This window comes from Pagrus pagrus, assembly GCF_965226575.1.
Source record: "Pagrus pagrus genome assembly, chromosome: 5".
In the NCBI taxonomy this organism is placed as follows: Eukaryota; Metazoa; Chordata; class Actinopteri; order Spariformes; family Sparidae; genus Pagrus; species Pagrus pagrus.
This window is the reverse complement of record NC_140189.1, coordinates 33824486-33846786: the sequence shown is the minus strand read 5'-3', so window position 1 is coordinate 33846786 and position 22301 is coordinate 33824486. Positions and strand designations below refer to the sequence as shown.

Genomic DNA, 22301 nt, shown 5'->3' with positions numbered 1-22301 from the left:
CCGCACTTTACTCTCGTGCACCCGAGCATATGTTTCCTGTATAAATTGAAAACACAAATGTGTTCTTGTTTTTTTCAAATCGACTCAAAGACTTGTGAGGAGTCATTTCCTAAAAATGTGAGTATATTTTATGGGCGTTTCAGGTTTTATAGAGGAGAGGAGCCGATTGTTTATTCACATCTGCGCAGGCCGAGCTCGGTCATTTGTTACCAGCTTTGTATTCAGAGGTTTTGCCTTTCGACACAGGTAGGTGACATGTTAGTTCAAAGGCTGGCCCCTCCCATCTGTTATCTGTGCATGAGCTTCAGGTGATTTATGCCCCCTTTCCCCCCTCAGAAGAGACTCATTCTCTGTGTGTTAAACCCCAGACAGAAACACAATGGCCATACTGAGCTGAACAATTAAAAGCAGAAGCTGCAGTTTGTTTCTGTCAGTAGAAAAGTAAAATGCTGTCAGTTGTATTCGACTTGACGGAAGTTCAGTTGGAAACGAAATGATAAGGAGGCTGGATGGTGCGTTTGAGATGGTAGATGTGAGCGCAGACCTTTTGAAGCAGCATGCAGCCGCAGCGCTCGCTGCCCGAGAAGAATTGTTTTTGGCGAAGGGGGATTTTTTCTTTCCTTTGTGCCTCAGTTTATTTTCTTTTTTTTTTTTTTAAGAGAAGTAATTTGTTATTCTGTTAATGTTTTTAAAATTCCAGACACAATCGTCTCACTCAGCAAGATATCTCACGAATGTCAATAAAGGAACTGACGAGGCTGGCCACGGCGCAGTCCGAAAGTTGAGGAGTTTACCCACCTGGGTGGGTGGAGAACTCCGTCTTAATTAATGCTGCGTTCCGTCTTCAATTAAATAAACTTTAATTAACAAGCAAGCAGCATGGATCGACCGCCCACAACCCCTATCCAGCTCGAGTCAGGGGCATGTTAAAGGCAGATAAACACTTTTGCGCTAATGAAAAATTGATTGCATAGATTCTATGGGAAGGAGGTATCCCTTTGGAATCGAATGACTCCCCTCCAGAGGCATGCTTAATATTCTACAGTGTCGGCTCGACTTAATCAGAACCATCCAAGGTCTCTCAATCGAAGAAAAACTCTATTCAGAGAGCTGGAAACAGACGGCTAAAAGAGGGAGTGTGGCTGAGGCAGCGGGGGTAGATTGGCTTAAAAAAAAAATACATGAACAAAATGAGCAGATATTTTAATCTGTGACTTGTTACATTTTGGGCACAGAATTATGTCTCTTGGCTAATTTGCTTTCCCCGCAGCCACACCAAGTTTTCAAAAAGGCCCCAAACTTTTTTGGTTAAGGGGCTCTAAAGATTTCCTGGAGCATCTCGTCACTTAAAATTTGAGGACATACTTGAGCTACTTTCCTCGAGCACACTGACGACTATTGTTGCAGCGGAAAGCTTTATGGCTCTTCTGTTCAACAGCTTTGATCGAAGCTCTTCGTTCCAGTAAATGAACATTTCTTATTCTCTCACAAGAGCAGCCACAGCTTGTTGAGCGTTAGCTTTAGCCCGGTACAGACTGACTTACTTACCACCCATGGATTCAATCTTTTGAATTTCACTTTTACTGAAGATAACACAGATTCCTAGCAGCTGCTCTGCTGTTTCCGATCCTCCGTACTTGTAGAAAAGATGTCGATCTAACATCTCTGAGTCCAGACATAAGGACCTGCTTGGAAATCATAACCCTCGCCTCTGTCTGCCAAGACTCCACGCAAATGAGCCTCCGGAATATGTAAAACCTGAAAAGCGATTGTTTGGGAGGTTTTTAGATGCACAAAGTAATTGTTGTGCTTTGCTGTTCTTGTGCGCTGACTTACGACTTTTTGAGTGATGACAGGTTTTGTCTCCTTTTATGGTGCCTGCACTCATGTGGAAATAAAGTGGCCTGTGAAATTACCGGAGTCTTTGGTAAAGATGAGTTAAAGTGGCTGCAGAAGCAGAAAAAAATACAGTAATAACCTGTGTCGCTCTTACATGGTGGTGGGAACAAAAAAAAAGCCTTTTCTATTATTCCCCTGTAATTATTCTGAGAAATACTTTGTGTAGATATTTATATATATATATATATATATATATATATATATATATATAATGTGTGATAAGCTTTGATGTCATTTCAGATGGAGAAAAGCGGTTGTTCCACTGATTGCACCCATTTGTTGATAAGCTAATTAAAGACCTCCTGATTTTGTTGCCTAGTAACTTTTCTTTACATAAAATAGATGTAAACTGAGTCAGATATCATCCAGCTGCCATCATAAGGACCCAGAACAATGCACCGTGTGCTGATGTTTTATCTCTTCGTGTGCCCTCCAACATGGACGCATTACGTTTGGATTGGTTTTAGCGCAGGCTGACGTGTGTGGCTGCGCTGTGTTGTGGAGTGCATGGTTTACAGATTAAATGTCAAGCACTGAGAATTTAAGGCACTTTATTATTGCTGGAAGCCATAAAAGTAATAAGACTCTATATCAAAATTAATTTAATACTTTCTAGAGGAAGATTTATCTTTTTCTGTCCTTCTGAACTATGTATTGTGTATTTTGGCACAGTGCCACCAAATAAAAGTTGATTGGGGATTTTGTTTTAATGCTCTGATATGTGTCCAGCTTTACGCACATTTAAAAAAGAAAGTGTTTTGGGATCCATAAATTAAGAGAAAGCAGTAAATTCCTGATATTTTCCCATGTAATAACCCTTTAATAGATGGCAGTAAATTCAAGTCTCCTCCAATGGAGTATTTTCATACATTCCAGCTTTTTTTTTTTCATCCTTTTATATTTTGAGGATTTTCTTCGACACATTTTTTCAGGAGAAGCGTTGCAGACGTGCCTTGTTTGCAGTTAAACTTATTGCCCCACTTTAACCGATGGAGCCAACACTTCTCTGCACACATCAGAGCATTTTTCAGCAGTGGCAGACGCATCTACACAGAATACAAAAATACAACAGTACCCAAGAAAAAAAGGCTCTTTTTCACAGAACAGAAGCTACATGTCTCCATGGCTCTCTCTTTCATGACAGAGGTGTGCGTGGTGGACTGTGGTCCCCACGGCTCATGCATCAGTGGTGTGTGTCAGTGCGAGGAAGGCTGGACAGGACCAGAATGTGAGCAGAGGGACTGTCACCCACGCTGCATCGACCACGGAGTCTGCCGAGAGGGCAAGTGTGACTGCCACCAGGGCTGGACGGGTGAACACTGCACCATCGGTGAGCCACGGTGACACATGCATGCAGTACTGTACACCCACACACACTTGACAGAAGGGCACCAGCTACAGAGGAAATGTGTTATGGACAGGCTTAAAAGGGCATCTGTGGAGTGTGAATGTCAGTGTACTCTGAGCAGTTTCAAGCAGATCATGACACACTTCAGCCGCTGCCTACCTGCTCTAAACAAGTACCTTTACATGACACACTAGTGATAAGTGCTTGTTGGTGATATTTTCAGTGTTTAGAAGTAAACTGATGTCTTTCTTGCAGCTCAGTTTCCAGACATCACTGAATCAACATGGTGGACGGGATCCTTCTTTTTGTGTTTTTTCTGAATGTTGGTCAGCAACACTCACTGGTGGAGAGTAACTCCTAGTACATGAACTGCATGTACTTGGAGTATTTCCATTTTATGATACTTTAACGCATTAATCTTAGTCTACTAATATTATTATTTACTCTGCTGATTAATAATTTACCTTTAAAATCAAATGATCATCAAGTCAAGTATTTCACCTTTTTTTTTTTTTTAGATTACAACGACCTCGACCAGATGCAACAATGAAATGCTTCACATGATGTGCAAAAATGTTATTAAAAATATAATAGGGATGCATGATATGGATTTATTTCAGCTGATAATGATAATCGATAATTGATTTCACATTTTTGTTTTTTAAAAAGAAGTACCACACCTGTGCTGTAGTGAGTAAAGATGGATGATTTAATGATCCGTCGCTCCAATAAGATTTTTTTTTTAACACGGTAAAATCAGTAGAATTTTCCTCCTCTTGCAAGAAAACACTTTTCATTTACTTTTAATTTAATTCCAGGTATTTTACCTGGTGTACATTATATTTATGTTGTGGTATTGCTCCTTTTTTATATTCATTAATTTATTTATTTATTTATTTATTTTACTTAAGTACTCGCCATGGTGACTACAACCCTGATTCCAAAAAATCGGGACGCTGTGAATATTAAAAAAATAATAATAATTTGAATATCCCATCTTTCCCTTTGACGACAGCACAAAGACAATATATTTCATGTTTGACCTCATCAGCTTCAGTGCATTTTTGTAATTTGCTTATTGTTGGGGGGCAGTAGCTCCGTCTTGGCAGTAGCTTGGCACTGGACAGGTATCTGGAGAGGTGCCAGTTCCCCTCCTGAGCGCTGCTGAGGTACCCTTGAGCAAGGCACCAAACCCCCGACTGCTCGGGATGCCTGATTACAGGGCAGCCTCATCGCTCTGACACCTCCCCTTATATTAATGCATGTGTACAGGTCCTGATGTTCCTGATGTGTGTATTTTGAAAATAAATAAATAAATAACAGCTTCACAGTCGTTCACAAGCAAGGATGGGGTGAGGTTCAACACTGTGAAACACTTGATCGTATAAAGGAGAGAAGTGTTGTTGTTTGCAAATGATTGCATCCTGTTTTCACTTCACTCAGCGTCAAACCTCTTTTGGAATCAGGGTTGCATTACTAAACATATTAACAATTCAGCTTCTCCATCTTGCAGCATCACCTCCTGATCAGCAGCAGGTTTCTCTCTGCCTGCCACCAGGCATTGTGGCAAACGTAGAGGTTTTAATAAAACGACTATGAGTTAAACTAGTATTTATTTGTAGCAATACAGAGCGTCTCCAGCACAGAAAAACAATGCATTTATATCAAAATGTTGTACATTTTTACGTTAATCTGTAACCTGCATCTCTCCCACGAAAATGAAATGAGGAAACCTGATGTATATCCTTGCAATCGCTCCCTTTTCTCCTCCCTTTCTTTTTTGCAACACTTCACATCAACTTTGTAATTTTTCCATCATCCATTTAGATATTCCACCTTTTAGACTGCTGAAGTGATGCTCCAGTATTAGCGAGTCGAGGGCAGGTATTTAGGGAGCCGAAAAGCCACGGGTAGGCCTCTTTGGAATATCATTTTTCTGAAATGGCGGTGCTTCACCTGGCATTAATGAGGATAATGAGTTCTGAGATGTCACTTCCTATTGACCTTTAACTCAAACTTCCTCGACATCTTACCCCCTGTCAAAGGTCCTGTAGTTAAACCTTGACACGCCGCGTCAAACACCATTCCCCCAAGTGTCATCTCCAACCTCTCGATGACGCCATATTCCCTGTGAAACAAAGATCTGGCACTCCAAACTATTGAACCCTAATTATGTATTTACAAGTTCTCTCATCAGCAATCCCCGGCCCACAGCGTGGCTCCATCTCTGGGGGAGGAGATTGCAGTGAGGGAGTTGTTGGAGGGGTCACATTCCTGATCTTATTAATCTTTCCCTCCGCAGGGCAGACTTTGCACCATCCATTTTCCCTTTTCTTCCCTCCTGTTTAAGGCTCCCGTCAGGAAAGTAACTCCTTGCTTTTGGATGCAGTGGGGATGAATAGGCAGTGCGTTACCTTTTCTTGGAGAACCGGGAGCTTATTTTGTCTTTCAAACTCTGAATGACTGCCATTTGCACAAAGCGCCTTTTAATCACATTACATGGCCAGAGCTTGAATAGAGGACTTCCTCGGCCATTCTTTTGTCACGAGCATCCAGATCCTGTTTTATATGCAAGGCTTAACCCATTGTCACCGCTTTCTCAGCAATGCAGTTTACCACTAAGGTGTTTTTGATTCGCCTTAGTGTACTGCTGGTCCATCGCCGTGCAGTTGTTGAAATCACTGGAGTGGAGATGACGGCAAAATTGAAAGAAAAAGAAAAAAAAAAAAAAGAGAGAAAGTAGTTTAGTATGCTGCTTCATGATGCGTTCATATTAGAATGAGGCTGAGACTACATACCTCCTGACAAGCAGACAGTGAAATGTTTTGAAGCAGATGAAACTGGCTCATATAGTCTGAAAACAAAAGAGTGTTATTACACTCAGATATCAAGAGAAACAGTGCTCTGCTTTGAGATAGCCCATCTTGTTTCGCTAAAGAAAAGCAGGAGGGATGAATATTTTACTGAGCTTAAGATGCTGAATTTCATTTTAGTTGCTTCCTATGGACAGAATTATAATCACCATCTGACAGAAGAAATATGGTGATTTTGACCATGGAAGCATCTATAATTCTGATTAATCACTCGCTGCTTTAATTAACATCCACACTTCAAGTTTCTTTCCCCTCTAACTGTAGCTAAACTATGAATCTACTCCTCTAAATCTGCAGCTTCTGTCTCTGTTGTCTCTCTCTTTACCTTTCAAACCAATTTTCTACTTGTTGTTTCTATTTGCATTTCTGTGCCTAACTCCCACTTACATCCGTTCTCTTCTCTATTTTATGTCTGTATGCCTGTCTTCCTACCTATCTGTCTCTCTCCAACTCCCCTCTTGGCTTACATGTATAGCCCTGGATTCGAGAGTATCAGGTAAAAGAAAAAACACTTTTTTCACTTTGCTTGAGAATTTAAGTCTTCTTGTAAGATGTTTTTTTTATGATCCTTGCTTTAAAAAAAAAAAGTGAACTCTGTTTTAAAAAAAAAAAAGTGGCTGAGCTCGCAGCTTTCCAGTCATATCCTGTCACTCATGCTTAATATTAGCTACCACTGTGATTTACATGCACAGTGGAGAGTTTTTTTAAATTAGAGCAGAAGCAAAAAAAAAGAAAACGTGCTGAAGACAACCGTAATCTTGAGGGAAATACTACCTGCAGAGCTTCTTCTTTTTTCCAAAATATTTAAAACCAACATGGCAGGTACATCAGCTTTATGCCAGCGACCGTTTCCACTTTTTTTTTGTGCTTCCCTGTAAGTTACAATAAGTAAATGTGTTTGTCAGTCTTAGCACTCTGCCACCACAGAGATAAGTAATTTTCTTTTCCAAATGTTTCCCTTTCCTCGGTTGTGTAATAGGAGCAGTCAAGATAGGATATAAAGGTAAATTGAACCACTACCCCCCCAAGGGAGATTGTCACGAACAATCCCTCCCCGCTCTCTGTCTTTCCTAGCACGGCGTATATACACCTGTTCTATGTCCGAGTCGATCATAATGTTTCTGCTGTGATCCTGCTCCCCCCGATATGTCCCCTCATCTCCTGTCCGTCTTAACCAGTCTCACACAGACTCCACGGTCCCTTCTTCCCCACCTTGTCTTAATTCCCTGTGTCTGCCAGATTAAACGGCCAAAACTGGTGTGGTTCAGTCATGTTTCGGCTCCCTGTCTTCACTCCCTCCACTAGAAGGAATGCGATCTGGCAGCAAATGCTCTGTTTTCTGTATATGTAGAGACTCTAGATCCTCCCCTCTTCTTCCCACACTTCTCCCCCTATTTACATATATACTCCCTCTCCCTTTGATGTTGCCGTTACTTCACATGAGTGTTTCTCTCACATCTGCAACAGGGCCGGTCCCACTTTGATTATTTTCAGCAATGGACTTGCAAGACGGCCTTCTGATTCGTGCAAACTTTGAACTCGACAAAGAATCCTTTAAATCTTTATTCCAGCACACACACACACACACACACACACACACAAAAGTAGAGTGAATTTGGCTCCAAGGCAGCCCTTGATTTGAAAATCACACCAAAATACAAGTCACTTGAACTTCTAAAGAATCATTCAAACTTTTTATTTTTTTTATTTCAACACAAAAAACCCATATTGCCACGAGGGTTCGACTCCAACTGGCCTTTTACCTGCAAACAGCTCAGCAGGTTTCCCCTCTTTTATCCAACACATTTCACTCTTCAGTGTGGCTTCTGAAACTCATGTGAAACGACAGTAACTCCTCACGCCCTCCCCACATCCCCCCAGTCCTGTCAGAGGTGTATCGTACTGTATGTTCACTCAATACTGTCTTTTATCATTTTTGTCCCTCCTCTGCCCCTGTCCACTCTCAAATGCCCCCTTCGCTCTTGTCTCCCTCTCCTCCTCCTCCTCCTCCACCACCCCCCTCTCTTGATTTCCTTGTTCTGACTTGCTCGGCTGTTTGACGCGTACATGATGTGTTGACAGACGGCTGCCCCGGGCTGTGCAACAACAACGGGAGGTGCGTCCTGGATCAGAACGTCTGGCACTGCATCTGCCAGTCAGGATGGAGAGGGCTGGGGTGCGATGTAGCCACCGAAACTCTCTGTTCAGATGGCAAGGATAACGAGGGAGGTAGGGAGAAGTAAAAGCTTTGTACAAATAGTCTTTTAGCATCGGCTTCGTTTGTGAATCTCGTATTGTGCAAGACAGAAACATTGTCTTTGATGTGGCTCCTCGGTGACAGTGCAAACAAACAAAACAAATCAATCATACATAAAACATCACTGGAAAGAATATGCAAATGATGTAGCCGAGCAGATTGTTAAGCTGCATGCTTTAAAATATACAGTAGATCAATTATAAAGAATAGTTGAGTGTATATTAACACGCCGGAGCTAATAAACTGCTTCTTAGCCTCATCAGCAAGCCCGGAAGTTTTTGAAGTTCATATTAGGTGACATACTTTGAAATAGTTCACACTTTCATGTCAGCTCCAGATCTCAGCTGTCGCTTTAATGAACTTAAGTTGATGCTAGAAGTCATCTGTGTGCACCAGAGCTCAACACAAGAAATGGAGATGCTCACACGTTCCCTTAATGCGATCCAGGTCAACAAAGCTTCTCCCTCCCTGTCTCGTCTGTCCCTTCTGTTTTCCAGATGGGCTCGTGGACTGCATGGACCCAGACTGCTGCACTCAAATCGCCTGCCAGGGTCAGACCTACTGTCGCGGCTCGCCTGACCCCGCTGCCATCGCCAGCCAGGGCCAGAGTTCACCCGCCCAACCCACGTCCAAGGGCTTTTACGACCGCGTCAGCTTCTTGATTGGTCCCAGCGGCAGTCACGTGATACCCTGGGACAACACGTTCAACAGCAGGTAAGCGGCTTAATGAATTACTGACAGCTCTTTAATTATTTGGATCACGTTGGCTGTTTGCTGTCTCATTACGAGTTGGGAAAGACACCTGTGTTTGTGCAGCCACTCGAACACGTCAAAGAATCCCGCATCTCTTTGTCTTTGCAGTCACAGTGACAAGTGTGTTTACAGTGGTGTCACTGCCACCAGAGTTTATTTCTTTTACCAGTCAAGATTAAGTAGCTCAACAGTGAGCTCGTTCCCTGCTAAAAATAGCACTTATCACTGTGAGAACACGGGGATTAGCTTTCTTACACCGAGATAACAAAACCTTGTGGTTTTCCCAATTGGAAAGGAAAGCACAGCAAACATTTCAATCAAGAGTCTGTTTTCACTGCACATTAATGTATATCTTTTATCAGAAACGTAATTGTTTTTGATCATCAGTTGGCCCATCACACAGTTTATTTGAATATCTGAGACTGGCACACTTAAACAGACTTCTCTTTGATATCTGCTTGAAAGGCTTTTTTTTTCCTAGAAACTCTTTCCGAACATTAAAATCGGTCCCATCACAGAGAGTCTGCAGAGAGCAAACAAGTTAATGGTATTCTGCACTTTAACATCAAAGATATATGGAATTATGTTTTGTATGTCATTACTCGGTGCAACATTTATAGAAATTGCTTCTATTGTTGGTCATTTATGATACACATTGAACAATTTTCCACTTAGACGCGTTACAAGTGATTTCTTTTGTTTCACAATTCATACAGGTGCAGTTTTATGTTTCGCTGAATTGCAAAGTGTTTTAGTTATTTTTTCGCTCTGTGGATCTTTTGGTCTTTTGGTCAGTCCACCATTTTGGTCCAGACTGAAATATCTCAAGGACTACCTGATGGGATTTGCTATTAACTGTGTGCCAACCATGATGTTTCCCAGAGGATGAATCCTTCTGAAGCCACCAGCAGGTCGACAGATTTGGCTTTTACTGAAATGTCCTGACAACGATGTTGTTGATCACCCTGAAATGCCCCTCATGGCAAATTTTAATAACTTTGGCGGTAGCTTACCGACAGCTGCAATGACTTATGTATTCATTGATTAGCTGTTAACTATTGAATAAATCGCCCACTGTGTTGGAAATTGATTAATCGTTTCTTGAAGAAAGATAATAGACCCCATTAACTATTTTCTCACTTTCATTGTGAGCATTTGAATCTTAGTGAAAAAATCAGGCATATTTAGGGGGCCGAGATATTTACTAGTAAAAAAAAGGGGGATTGTTGGGCCTTGGCGGAGGTATGCACTCTTCTTCCTGCCATTCTAGTTTGTCAAATACTTTAGTTCATGATAAAAACCTGTGACATTCACATTAGCGTCACCTGAACTTTGTGTTCAGTACAGTTACAGTTACAGTAGCATGCTAACACACACTGTCACTGTGAACTTTATTGAACGGTGCTCTTAGAAATCTGTTTTAAGTCTTGTTTTCATCCTTTCTGTGGCGTATAGTTCCCGGTACAATCACCGCAGGAGCTGCCTACAGAGTAAAGATCGTTATTCAGTGTTTCCATTCAAAGACATTCTGACATTGATTGAGACTGAATGAAATCTTTGTACCAATGTTGAGGCAATTTCATTCGTTGTGAAACCTTTGCAATGTAACCACACATTTCTTCTAACTTCTGCCTGGAAGGAAAGTTTTAAGGTGTTTATTCAAGGTAACAACATTGATAAAAAAAAGTTTGACATAAAGGAAGAACATTCCTCACCCGATGAATAGACCACTGGGCTATACAATGTGCACACTGACAGGCAGAGTTACATTTTTCACCCAAACCTCAGTGCACTTCCACATCTGTTCAGAATCATGAGTAGAGTTTGTTTTGTGTCTGATGGAGAGGGAAATGATTGCCAACTGTGTGCAGAAGGCTTTGGGAATATTTCCTCCAATAGTTTAAAGTAATCCTTATGTAAATAGCATGCTTTACTGAAAATATAGAATGAGGCAATTCCCCCCCTCCCACCCAGCCGAGTTCTCAGTAATCCTCATCCTCATTGTCTTCAGCTTACTGTCGATTTCATGTCTGGCAGTGGCATTAGCTCTCTTGCTCAAAATACTCATTTGCCTTTTTTATCTCCTTGTAGAAGTTTAGTTTTATAGTCGGAAACATCACGGTGCATTTTAGAGGCTCTGCAAACATGCATACCACTAAATCAGACAAAAATTAATTACCTTTTTTTTTGGCGTGTGTCTTGTAGGCACGAACACAGCAAACATGAAAAAAATTGTTTTGAAAGCGTCAGATAACAAAGTAGAGTTTAGTAGTTTCACCGTTTGTTTGGAGACCCATATTTTTCAAACATTCATTTGAGGTTACGGGGTGAATAATTTATTGACAGCCTTTGCAGAGTATACATTATAAAAAAGTCTCTGAAGCGCTGGAACAATGCCAGAACAGCATCGAGACTTCCAAAAGCAGCGGTGACTGTGGTGCCTAGTCGTGGAGTGTCTGATGTCTAAAGGTACGGAGATGGGAAACAGTTAGAGGTCACTCTTCTCCCTCTATTTTTTTATTAAGAAAGCATTGTGTAAATCCAGAGAAAGGGAGCAGATTTCAATGTGCGGTCAGGTTTCAGAGCCCGGCAGTAAACTTGTCTCGCGTACAGCACAGAGAATAAAACATGTGTTGTGGTTGAGTGTTTTTTTTTCCCCCCTACCAGTCCCCCAGCCGTATCGCATGTCCCCACACAAGTCTCCCATTGGGTTTTCAGATGGTGTTTTTCTACAGCCAGTGTGAGACAAAGACAGATAAGAATGCATGAATTATATGATTCATTTCTGGGGTTTCAGCAGGTGGTGTGTGACTTGGCGTTTGTTTGGGGGGGGTTTCGTTTCTCCCAGCATCCGTCTGCCTCTCAAAAGATTAATAGAGACACAGGGAAGAAAGAGTGAACCTTCGCCGGGGCTCTTAAGTGGCCTTGTTCCCCGAGCCGGTAAATAAAGGATGGGAGATGGTTGTGCCAGGCGAAGAGCGGGAGGGAAATAAGAGAGGCTAAAGCTGTTGATCATCCTCGTCTCATATACGTAATGACCCGGAGATAAAGTGGCAAAATGAGACATTTTTTTGCCCACCAGTGACAAATGTGGAGGAGCGCTTTTAAAATTCTGCACTGTGGTTCAGAAGGAGGGAATGATTAAATGTTGATGGAGAAATATCGCAGTGTCCCCTCTCCTTACCTTCAAATAAAGGACTGACTTAACAAATTACTTCACACTTAAGGATACGCGAACAAGAAGCTGCGTTAGGCGAGTTTTACCTGAAGGCCCCGCAGTCATGTTGAATAATCGCAGAGGATGTCTGAGCCTTTAATCATGTATGAACCTTCAGTGTCCGTGATTTATGAAGCAAAAATGCCAAAGAAAATACAGTTTTTTAAGTGAAAGCAGGCGAGGCGAGGCTGGAGGTGGAGAGCCTTTTGACCAGAAGCAAATCCATTTGCCAGCAGCACAAATCTAGGTGGGCAAAGTGAATGAGTAATGCTCTCTCATGCTGGACTAACTACCACTGAGGTGCTCTTAAGTGAAGCATTTAACCCCCCCACCTGCTCTGGTGGCAGTGCTCTTTGGTCAGCAGTAGGAGGTGGGTTATATAAGGCAGCCACCAGGTGTGAATGTACGGAACAAATACTGGTGGATAAGAGGATCTTTGTTCAGAAAACCTCGCCTACATTTATTTTTGAAAGGTGTGCTTTCTTCCTCCTTCAAACCAAAAGGACCCCCTCACATTCAGAGTTTTCTTTGCTGAACATTTTGAATTATTTTGCATTCAAATTTCCGATTTCCTTCTCACCTTTTTAAACTGCTTTGGCGATTCTCTTTCATGGTTACATTCAGCCCATTTTTCAAACAGATATTCTTCTTTGTGACAGTCTGCCTCCAGCGTTGCATTTTGTTGTTCTGAATTCCTATAAAGTGCCTCTTGACACGTCAGCCATCGAGCTTTTGCAACTTCTCACATCAAGAGGATATCTGTTAGCGAGCTGAAGAGCTTGTTCTAACACAATTCTTGTTGATATATTATCTTTCATCGCAAGTATTACCACAGACATTTATCACGCTAGCGAGCATAAGACTCGGGGTGTGACACTGACAATAAGCTCTTTCTGGAAGCAAAGAGTGCTTGCAAGAATAATCACGCTTGGATCACACATCTCGAAAATACAATTCAGGGGAAATTCTTAATTCAGTGAGGTCAGAGTGATAGCAACACTGTGAATATTTCACTCATGAATCTCATTTGATGTGCCTACTGCTGGGCATATTGTACACTTCATTTACCAAGTTGGCTTTACTGAGTAGAATGATAATTTAACAGCAGATCGTAGTGGCTCAATAATGTGCTGTTTGCTTTCCACTCTCAGCTCTGACACCCGCTGTTTTCTGTGCCGGACTCGCAACTTGAATTGCCGTAAAAGCTGTACATGGTTTCATAAGTTGCATCTTGCTGTAACTGTTAAAAATGCATTAATTTCTGTATCCTTGTGGAATAGATATGACAAAACACACGTGCAAAATGTGCTGAACAATTAATTAAATGTTTATCCAAATGGCTGGCGCTGCAATTTTTGGATGAAGGCATAATGTGTGACGATGTATCGTTATAAATAAAGCATCGTTGTGCTTCAGAATGCCCCAGCCTACAAACCTCTAGGTGTAAGACAGCGTGCTTGTTTTGTACAGACGCCAGCAAAAAATCACATCATCAACATTTTTATATTTTTCTCTGTGAACATGAAATGCAAAGCACCAACATCATGACTCATATTGTAATATCTGTCAAAATAATCACAATATGATTCTTTTCTTTGCAGCCCTAATGCTCAAGATGCTGCAAAATCTCAGTCCTTAATGTCTGGAAAACTACATCTCACTGAGTTATGGGCTTTTAAAAGCGGTGAACAGACAGAGAGGTGCTCTGCACGGTGGCATTTTTATGAATAACAACCACTGACATGTGTGTATTCCTAACGGTCAGTAAATCATACCTTCCTGCTCGTGCCGCTGGCAAAGGGATGACAGTTGTGAGCAGCGTTGTTGCTGTGGCCGCGTGTTTGACGCCGGCTGGCATTGTTTGTTTATTCAGCCCTTTCTGTGTTTGTGTGCCCACACAGCCTGGCGTCAGTAATCCGAGGTCAGGTCCTCACAGGAGACGGGACGCCGCTGATTGGAGTCAACGTGTCTTTTCTGCACTACCCGGAGTACGGCTACACCATCACACGTCAAGATGGCATGTAAGTGAGACTCTGCACACATGCATCAGTCAGCGCAGAAATGCAGGGGCACACAGCAATCCATCTGCACTTATAAACACTGATTTACATGTCCAAATAAACATGGGCACTCTCCCGTTGTTAGCTTGGCCCTTAGGGCCAACCCATGTCTGTGCAACCATTTATTTGTGGCATGACTGCTGTCCCCCCCATCAGTATGGAAAAATGCAAAAAAAAAAAATAGCTGTCCAATAGTGGCAGAGTCGTCTTGGCAGTTATCCAAGAAGCGCTCAAAACAAATTGAAACAGCAGCACATTGTGCCCTAGAACAATTCCTCATGCAAATGTCACAGTGGTGGAGGCCATTTTGAACCAGGCTGTTTAAAATGCATTGAATCAGCAAGGGTAGAATCAATCTGCCCGCGGTGTAGTAAAACATGGGATTACTGTCTGACCTTCTCCTGCCGTTACCGCAGACGGGTTCTTAATAATGGGAGTGCAAATACATACAAGACAAACGCATGTCATATATTTTAGAGGAAGGGTTCACCTCAGGTAGGAGCTTCATTTTGCAGATGGCCGTCGGAGATAGTGAACCGGCGCCTTCATTCAAATTCAGCACATAGAGGCTGTTTATGTGTTGCCAGTGTGGAATAAAAGGCTTATGAGTGGCAGAGAATTGTACAGCTGTTGTTATGAAGCACAATCCTTGGGTCCCCGGATAGCTGAGGATTAGCTGATTTCTTCAGATATTCCGCCCTGTAACTCTTCTGACAAGGAGCGTGATAAATGGTCGGGGATAATCACACTTGGTTAGCCAACAGATCCGCTCAGTGTGTTAAGAAGGGGGGGGGCAGCATCAAAGCCTGGCCTCTTGCAGCTGTGCGCTCCCCACTGCCCAAAGTGGAGAGAGCTTGAGAAGGAAGCTGTTTTAGGTCAGCTGCACAGCTTGGCTGTTGGCGTGTGTGTCATTTGGGGTGTGGGTGCGTGCATGAGAGACGTGCATAAGCATTGGAATCTGTGTGTGTGTGTGTGTGTGTGTGTGTCTTTGTGCAAGTGAATGCATGCAATGTCACCACACAGATGCTTTACCCCCTGGGTAGTGGAGCTCGCCGAATATATAGAGCAGCACTTCAAAGAGTCGCCCTTCATTTCCAAACCAGTAACTTTTCCCTGAGTAATGTCGTACTAATTAAAACCAGTTCGCCAGTGAAAACTCCCAAGACTCCAAACCACATCCAACCATAAAGTGTCTCCTCACACCATGCCTGGTTAAACAAAAGTCATAAATTAGATTCAGTGAATGATAATAATATATGGAGGCTGTACAGAGGGAATACTTTTGATAAGGAAAAGTTCCCTCTTCCGTTGAAAAAGCATAATCAGGCTCAGTTCTGACATAAATATTTACTTTACTACTTAACACTTTAAGGGAACTTCCAGTTTATGGACATACTTCTGGCCATCAGACTCGTCAGTGATACCGTTAAAACAAAGCTAAAGCTATAAAGAAGTCACATGAAGCAAGAAAACATGAGTACTAACGAGAGCGGGAAAGGATTCTAATATTGCTCCGTCCACTCAACTCTGACTTTTACTTTATCTGAAAATTGCAACACCGTGATAAAAGACATACAATTATAGAGCCAAGTCTTCATGTGTGTATGTGTGCTAGGAGGCATTAGTACCTTAATGTTGGACATAACTGTGAGTTGTTTGACCTTTGAATGTGCTTGAAGAGCAGCTCATACTTTTAATCTTGTATGACTGACGTATTTATTATTTTTCAAAACAGATCACAGTGTACTGTTTATGCTCAGCACAAATTGTTCCTGCCGCACTAGGAAAGATCATCTATTGATGTTTGGCAAAAACCTAAAATTTTCATTGGACGATTTTGTCTGAAAAAAGAACGAGACACTGTGGAGGCTGCGTTAGGGAACATTATCATCAGCTGCTGTCCAGAAGCAGGCAGCTTTACTGGTTTCCCTACAGAGGAAAGACTTTGTTTGCTATGTGATTTCAGTGAGACTAAAGATGAAGTCCCCTCCATGTTTTATTTCTTATTGTGAGAAGTTAAATTTAGTAAAAAATGTCTTTCATTGACGAGTTCTTCTGTATAATTGGCTACATATAGATCTGGATATAAATAGATCATAGCCACTATAACAGATGGCTGCAACAATGAAAATAAAACCCAGACTGCAGTAAACTCTTACGTTGCACAGACATTAGTAAATACAGTCTATTTTTTGCTAATAATTCAGTTAATCAAATCGGTGATTTGGTTTTGTGTTAAGGTTTGACCTCTTGGCCAACGGCGGTGCTTCTCTGACGCTGAGTTACGAGCGCGCCCCGTTCCCCACGCTGCACCGCACAGTGTGGCTGCCCTGGAACGTTTTCCACGTGATGGACACAGTGGTGATGAAGAGGGAAGAGAACGACATCCCCAGCTGCTACCTTACCGGCCTGATCAGACCCAACCCCCTCATCCTGGCTACGCCCCTCTCCACGCTCTACAAGAGCTCCCCAGAGGACAGTCCCATCATCCCCGAGACGCAGGTGAGACGGCAATCGCAGAGGTGACCCAGGGAGAACGCATTACAGCGCTTTTATGGTCAATTCCAAATTTGCGCTCATATCTGATGCGTTTGAATGACTTGAATAATTTGACCCACGTTTGATCTCAACATTACAAGCAGCAGCGTTGAAAATACACAAACACAGAGTAACGATAATGCTGTTATCTTGCTTTTACCATGGCTTCTCTCGCTTATTTTAAACAGTCAGATTTGCCTTTCAGTTTGCCTTTGAGCTTTGATTGAATTGAGGCGTCTCCCCAAATACTAAGCCATAAATTGCCTCGCAGTAATACTGATAAATTCTGAGGGCACATCGCATGGAGGTTGCATGCCCCAGGATTTGGTTTGTATCCATTTGGCTCAAATCAGAATTGAAAATCCCTAAATGCAAAAATGTGACTCTGCAGCTTCTGCTGTTTAAAACCGATTAGGATAAAAAAAGATCTGTTCGCGACAATTTGGACATGCTTCAACGTGAGCATTCGGGTGAAACCTGTTCCACAACTAGGACAATAAAAATAGAGCAAGACTTGAGTGTGTTACAGTCGCGGTGTTCAAGTAAAAGTATTTCTTCTCCACAGTCTCAAATAATGAATAATTAATTTACTGCCCATGGCGTGTGTTCATAAATGTTCATTTACTATATTGTTGTGTAAAAGTGAGGTCTTGAAGGAACTAAGAACTATCAAGTATGATTTTTGCTGCTGAACAAAAATTATATTTGACTTTACTGAATAGGAAATAATTTGATTAGCGTGTGTGTCTATATCAACCTGACAAAGAACATTTCTCTTGTGTGGCTGAGCCGCTCTTCACTGAATGCAGGGTTTCAATGGGTCCTATAATAGTCTCAAGTCCAATAATCTGAATGTCTTAAATCTTGAATTATATATTAATCATTGATTGCATTTCCTTGAGTCTCGCTTTAAATGTGTTTTTGGTTAAGATTTGCATTGAACGTGCTGAAACAAAACAACAAAATGAAACCAACATAGAACGAATAACCTCTAATGCAGACATGTCTAGTCAGAGCTAGTGTGTTGTGCAGTGCGTGGTGTCTCCTCATAAAAAAAAATGGCTACCTCTGGATGAAATGAGTTAAAAAAAATGGTTCATGTTAAAATACTTTCATCTAATACCGGTAAGTACAAATTCCAACCAGATCTGGCTGGAGAACAGCAGATTTATTTCTTGGTTGAAGCCTGTTGAAAATAATGAATGTGAAACCAGCTGCACCTTCTGCAAGAAGACGCTCTAATCAGGGTGTAATATCATCAGTCGCACTGGAAGTCAGAAAAACAAAACGGTGCGATTAAATGGCAACAGCAAACGGCTACCGTTTCTGAACATGAGTCATGTTCAGGAGGATTTTCATGTTGAGTGTGAAACAAATAATTTACTTAATTCTGGTCATACCCTTCATACTGTTTTGTTTTTTTAAATTGCATTTATAATGATCTTAAAATGTCTTAAATGTAAGTTGTTAAAACCTGCAGAAACCCTGTGAATGATAACAGTGAACCCCAATATTTTTTATTGTCATATACTGTAAATATACTGTAATGTATTACATGCTGTAACTACATCTAATACCAGCAAACTCCTGCTGCTCTAGTTACTTAAGTCTGTACTCCACGCTGTGCACTTGGCACCAGTCTGACTGCTAATTAAAATCTTAGGTTCTTCATGAGCAAGTGGCCATACCAGGCAGTGACCTCAACCTGGTCTACCTGAGCTCCAGGGCAGCTGGCTACAAGCCCATCCTCAAGGTGCTTCTGACCCAGGATCGTCTCCCCTTCGGCCTGATGAAGGTGCACCTGATGGTGGCCGTCATGGGCCGTCAGTTCCAGAAGTCTTTCCCTGCCTTCCCCGACCTCTCGTACACCTTCATCTGGGATAAAACAGACGCCTACAATCAGAAGGTCTTTGGCCTTGCAGAGGCTGTGGGTGAGTACCTGCTGTGAAGCTGCCGACTGAAGATGTTGTGTAAGCGTGAGTTCACTCTCAGATACCCCGGCTTCCCTCAGGCGATGAACCTTGGTTGAACTTTCGAAGATTGATTTTATTTTTTTTTCAAATTGAGGATTATTTAAGCCAGGCGGTGCTTTTGTTGTGCAATAAAGATTTAGTAGTTTGTGTGAAATCCTGAAATCCCCCAGTGCTGCATTTTTGAAGGCCACTGCTCTTTTGCTGACTTCTTTGTTTTGCATGTATGATATTTCAGCAGCAGCAGTGCAGTGACTTAAATATTGCCGATGAGGCAGTGGCCTTAGAAATGATCCAGCAAAGAGTCGATAGTCACAGTAAAAACTAATGACATATAATTACAGAATCTTTTGATTGGATCAGACATAACAGAATATCTTAATTAGGATTTTTTTTAAAAATAACAATAATTAACGTGTCACTGTAAAGGTCCAGTGTGCAGGATTTAGGAGGATCTATTGGCAAAAATGGAATATAATATTTCTAGTAAACTCAGTGCAGAGTTTGCATGTTCTCCCCGTGCCTGCGTGGTTTCTCTCCGGGTACTCCGGCTTCCTCCCAAAGACCAAAGACATGCAAGTGAGCTTAATCGGTCACTCTAAATTGCTCGTAGGTGTAAATGCGAGAGAGATTGGTTGTTTGTCCCTATACGTCCCTGTGATGAGCTGGCGACTTGTCCAGGGTGAATCCCCGCTGCTCGCACAATGGCAGCTGGGATGAGCTCCAGCTCCCAAATAATGAATATTGCCTAAGAAGTATTGTGTTTTTTGTTGCCTTAGAATAAGAACGGGGGGGTCAGGTCCTCTTCCACAGAGACGCCATGTTACACTGCTGTGTTTCTACAGAAGCCCAGAACAGACAAACTGATCACTGACTTCAGAGACTTTTAGCAGCCACTGTAGGGGAGGGTGAGATGAGGGGTGTTCAGTTGGTTGCCAGTTGGCACTAAATCCTTCATACTGGACCTTTAAAGGGTAACTCGACCTACATTACCCACAATGCAACGTAGCCACTGAGTGTAATCACTGGAGGCAGTTTATCAGATCATATACAGCTTCCTATGGAGCCACAAAAAGCTTTATACTACTTCTTTCACATATTTAGTAGCATCCTAAGATCTGTAAACACACTTTGAATCAGTAAAATTGGCGGTGACTCTTTTCGACTAATACTGCATCAGCATGCACTTCATATGTCTTCATCTTGTTTTTACAGAACTACATGCAGTAACTCTTGCATATTAATGTTTTGCTGTAAAACTTTTCAGTCTGAAAAAGGCTCGGGGATTTGGTTAAGACGGATGAATGTTGAAGCACTCCAGCTTTTCAGAGAAATAAAAGCCTCACAGCCCTGACAGTCAACAGGACTCACTCCTGGATTATGGCTGCAAACATGCCACAGCGTTTATGATATTGACTATAATGTGCTCCATCTGAGCCTTTATTGTTTAAGTAATTCATGCCACTTTACAAGCTATCTCGTGTCGTGCTTTATTTGCATTTACACAAGATAAAGGAGACAAATGAGAGGAGGAAACATAAAATACAAACTGTGCAGGTGAGACCCAGATACCCCACGGGTCTTCTAAAATCATCCCAGCTGGAGAAAATCACATAGTCAAAGAGAAAGCAGCCCCAGCAAATATAGAAAACAGCCATAACGTGTGCTGAATGTCTTATAGGCTACAGGCCTCATTGCTGCCATAAGTGTCAGGTAAGGAGGTTGCAACCTTGCTCACCATAGGTATCTGCCATCATTACTTTCAGTGTCAGTGGGATACGAATACGAGTCCTGCCTTGATGTGGTGCTCTGGGAGAAGAGGACGGCGGTGTTGCAAGGCTATGAACTGGATGCCTCCAACATGGGAGGGTGGATGTTAGACAAACACCACATATTGGACATTCAGAGAGGTAAGAAACGCTCATATATTCAGTGTATGTGTATGTGTGTGCATGCGGGGCAGAAGTAGGTAGCCTCTTAGGGTTACAGGCAGGTGGTCTTTACCCTGAATCACCGCAATAAATACTTGAATGAAAATGAAATATGGTTCGTCATCCCATCTGCAGATAATAGAGGAGAGTTTTGAAGGGCCGATCATTCACAGTAATGACTGAATAAATCAGTGACTAAGTCACCGGGGTGCAGGGCTCGCTGCGATTCCACACTACTCAGCTATTTTAGGAAGAAGACGGCCTTTTGGCGCTCACGAAGGCTCGCGCTTTTGATGAACAGGCGTCATGTTTAATTCTCGCATTAATTCAATAAACTAAATTAATTTCTTGCTCCGTCATCAATCAGAATCGCTTTAATTGCCAAGTACAATAATTGGACGTGAGTTTGTCTTTGTCGTGCTGTTGCAGAGACATGAGAGAGTGAAACATAATGAAACTTATCAAAAATACACATAGAGGCCTGAGTCATTGGTGGGTTACAGTATCTGGAGAATGTTACAAGTGTGCAGGCAGTAATGTGACTGCAATCATCAGAAGTAAGCCTCGGGGTACTGTGCATTGTCAGTTTGCCAGGCCGCTGTTTTGACATTAAACCCACTCCGGCTCACAATCGTTGTTCCAGTTGTCCAACATAATTTGTGGCCCTTTCATCTTGAAAATGGTTGAGGTTACAGTCGTGGCCTTCAGCTGAGTCCTTAGTCTCTCGCTGTCAGATTGGAGTGTGCGACTGGATATTTAGCCTTTCGTTGTTTGGGGAGATTTTCTGTAATGTTTATTTTGTTTGAGAGGGCATTTAATGTGTGTCTGCGCTCATTTTAAATGCAAGTCTGATCATGGTCACAGTGATTAACTGCTTATATGGACCAAATTCTTGGAACAGAATCATTACTATATAATTGCCTCTTAAATAATTCACTTATAGTAATCAAGTTCTGACCTCACAGTGTTCATTTTGGGTCTTTTTATACATGAAACTGACAAAAAAAACCCTTAAACTACAGTTATTCCAATAACCCCCCCCCCCACTTTACTCCCACGATACTTTGCCTCGCGGTGATCCGTCTTCCCTCTGGCTACCTGAGGCCGAAGCTGCGTGCTAGTTGAAATCACGATGAGAAAAATAAAGTCATCAAGGCAGAAATTACTAAAGAATGCAATGTGCAATATCGCTGGAGGGTTTATTTACGTGTAGCTTGTTAATTGTTGGTGTAGCAGCTTACAACGTTAGCTTTAGCATTTCTAACTTCAGAGGGCCAAAAGGAGCTTTTTGCTTCATGTCTGGTGTTCGGTGGCTTCTGATGACAAAGAATAACAGAATATCTTAATTATGATTTTTAATTAATTCAAGTGTCATCTTAAAGGGGCTTTATACAACAACGTGTAGCAGTTTACATGTGATAATCGCTCTTATGTGAGCATGAGGTGAAACATTCA

General features: G+C 42.0%; 1 protein-coding gene across 5 annotated transcripts in view; it reads left to right on the top strand.

Moving 5' to 3' along the window:
* The window catches only part of LOC311257087 (teneurin-3), a 156281-nt gene that overhangs the window by 102356 nt on the left and 31624 nt on the right, over positions 1–22301 (top strand). For 3 of the 5 annotated variants that reach the window (XM_084352532.1, XM_084352529.1, XM_084352528.1), the window contains 9 exons: positions 3044–3229; positions 6596–6616; positions 7100–7123; positions 8203–8349; positions 8875–9091; positions 14249–14368; positions 16648–16909; positions 18609–18876; positions 20682–20825. In XM_084352532.1, coding sequence (XP_084208658.1) covers positions 3044–3229; positions 6596–6616; positions 7100–7123; positions 8203–8349; positions 8875–9091; positions 14249–14368; positions 16648–16909; positions 18609–18876; positions 20682–20825 — 1389 coding nt within the window. The remainder of the gene's footprint in view (positions 1–3043; positions 3230–6595; positions 6617–7099; positions 7124–8202; positions 8350–8874; positions 9092–14248; positions 14369–16647; positions 16910–18608; positions 18877–20681; positions 20826–22301) is intronic. The other 2 variants (XM_084352531.1, XM_084352530.1) reach the window with 1 other exon arrangement.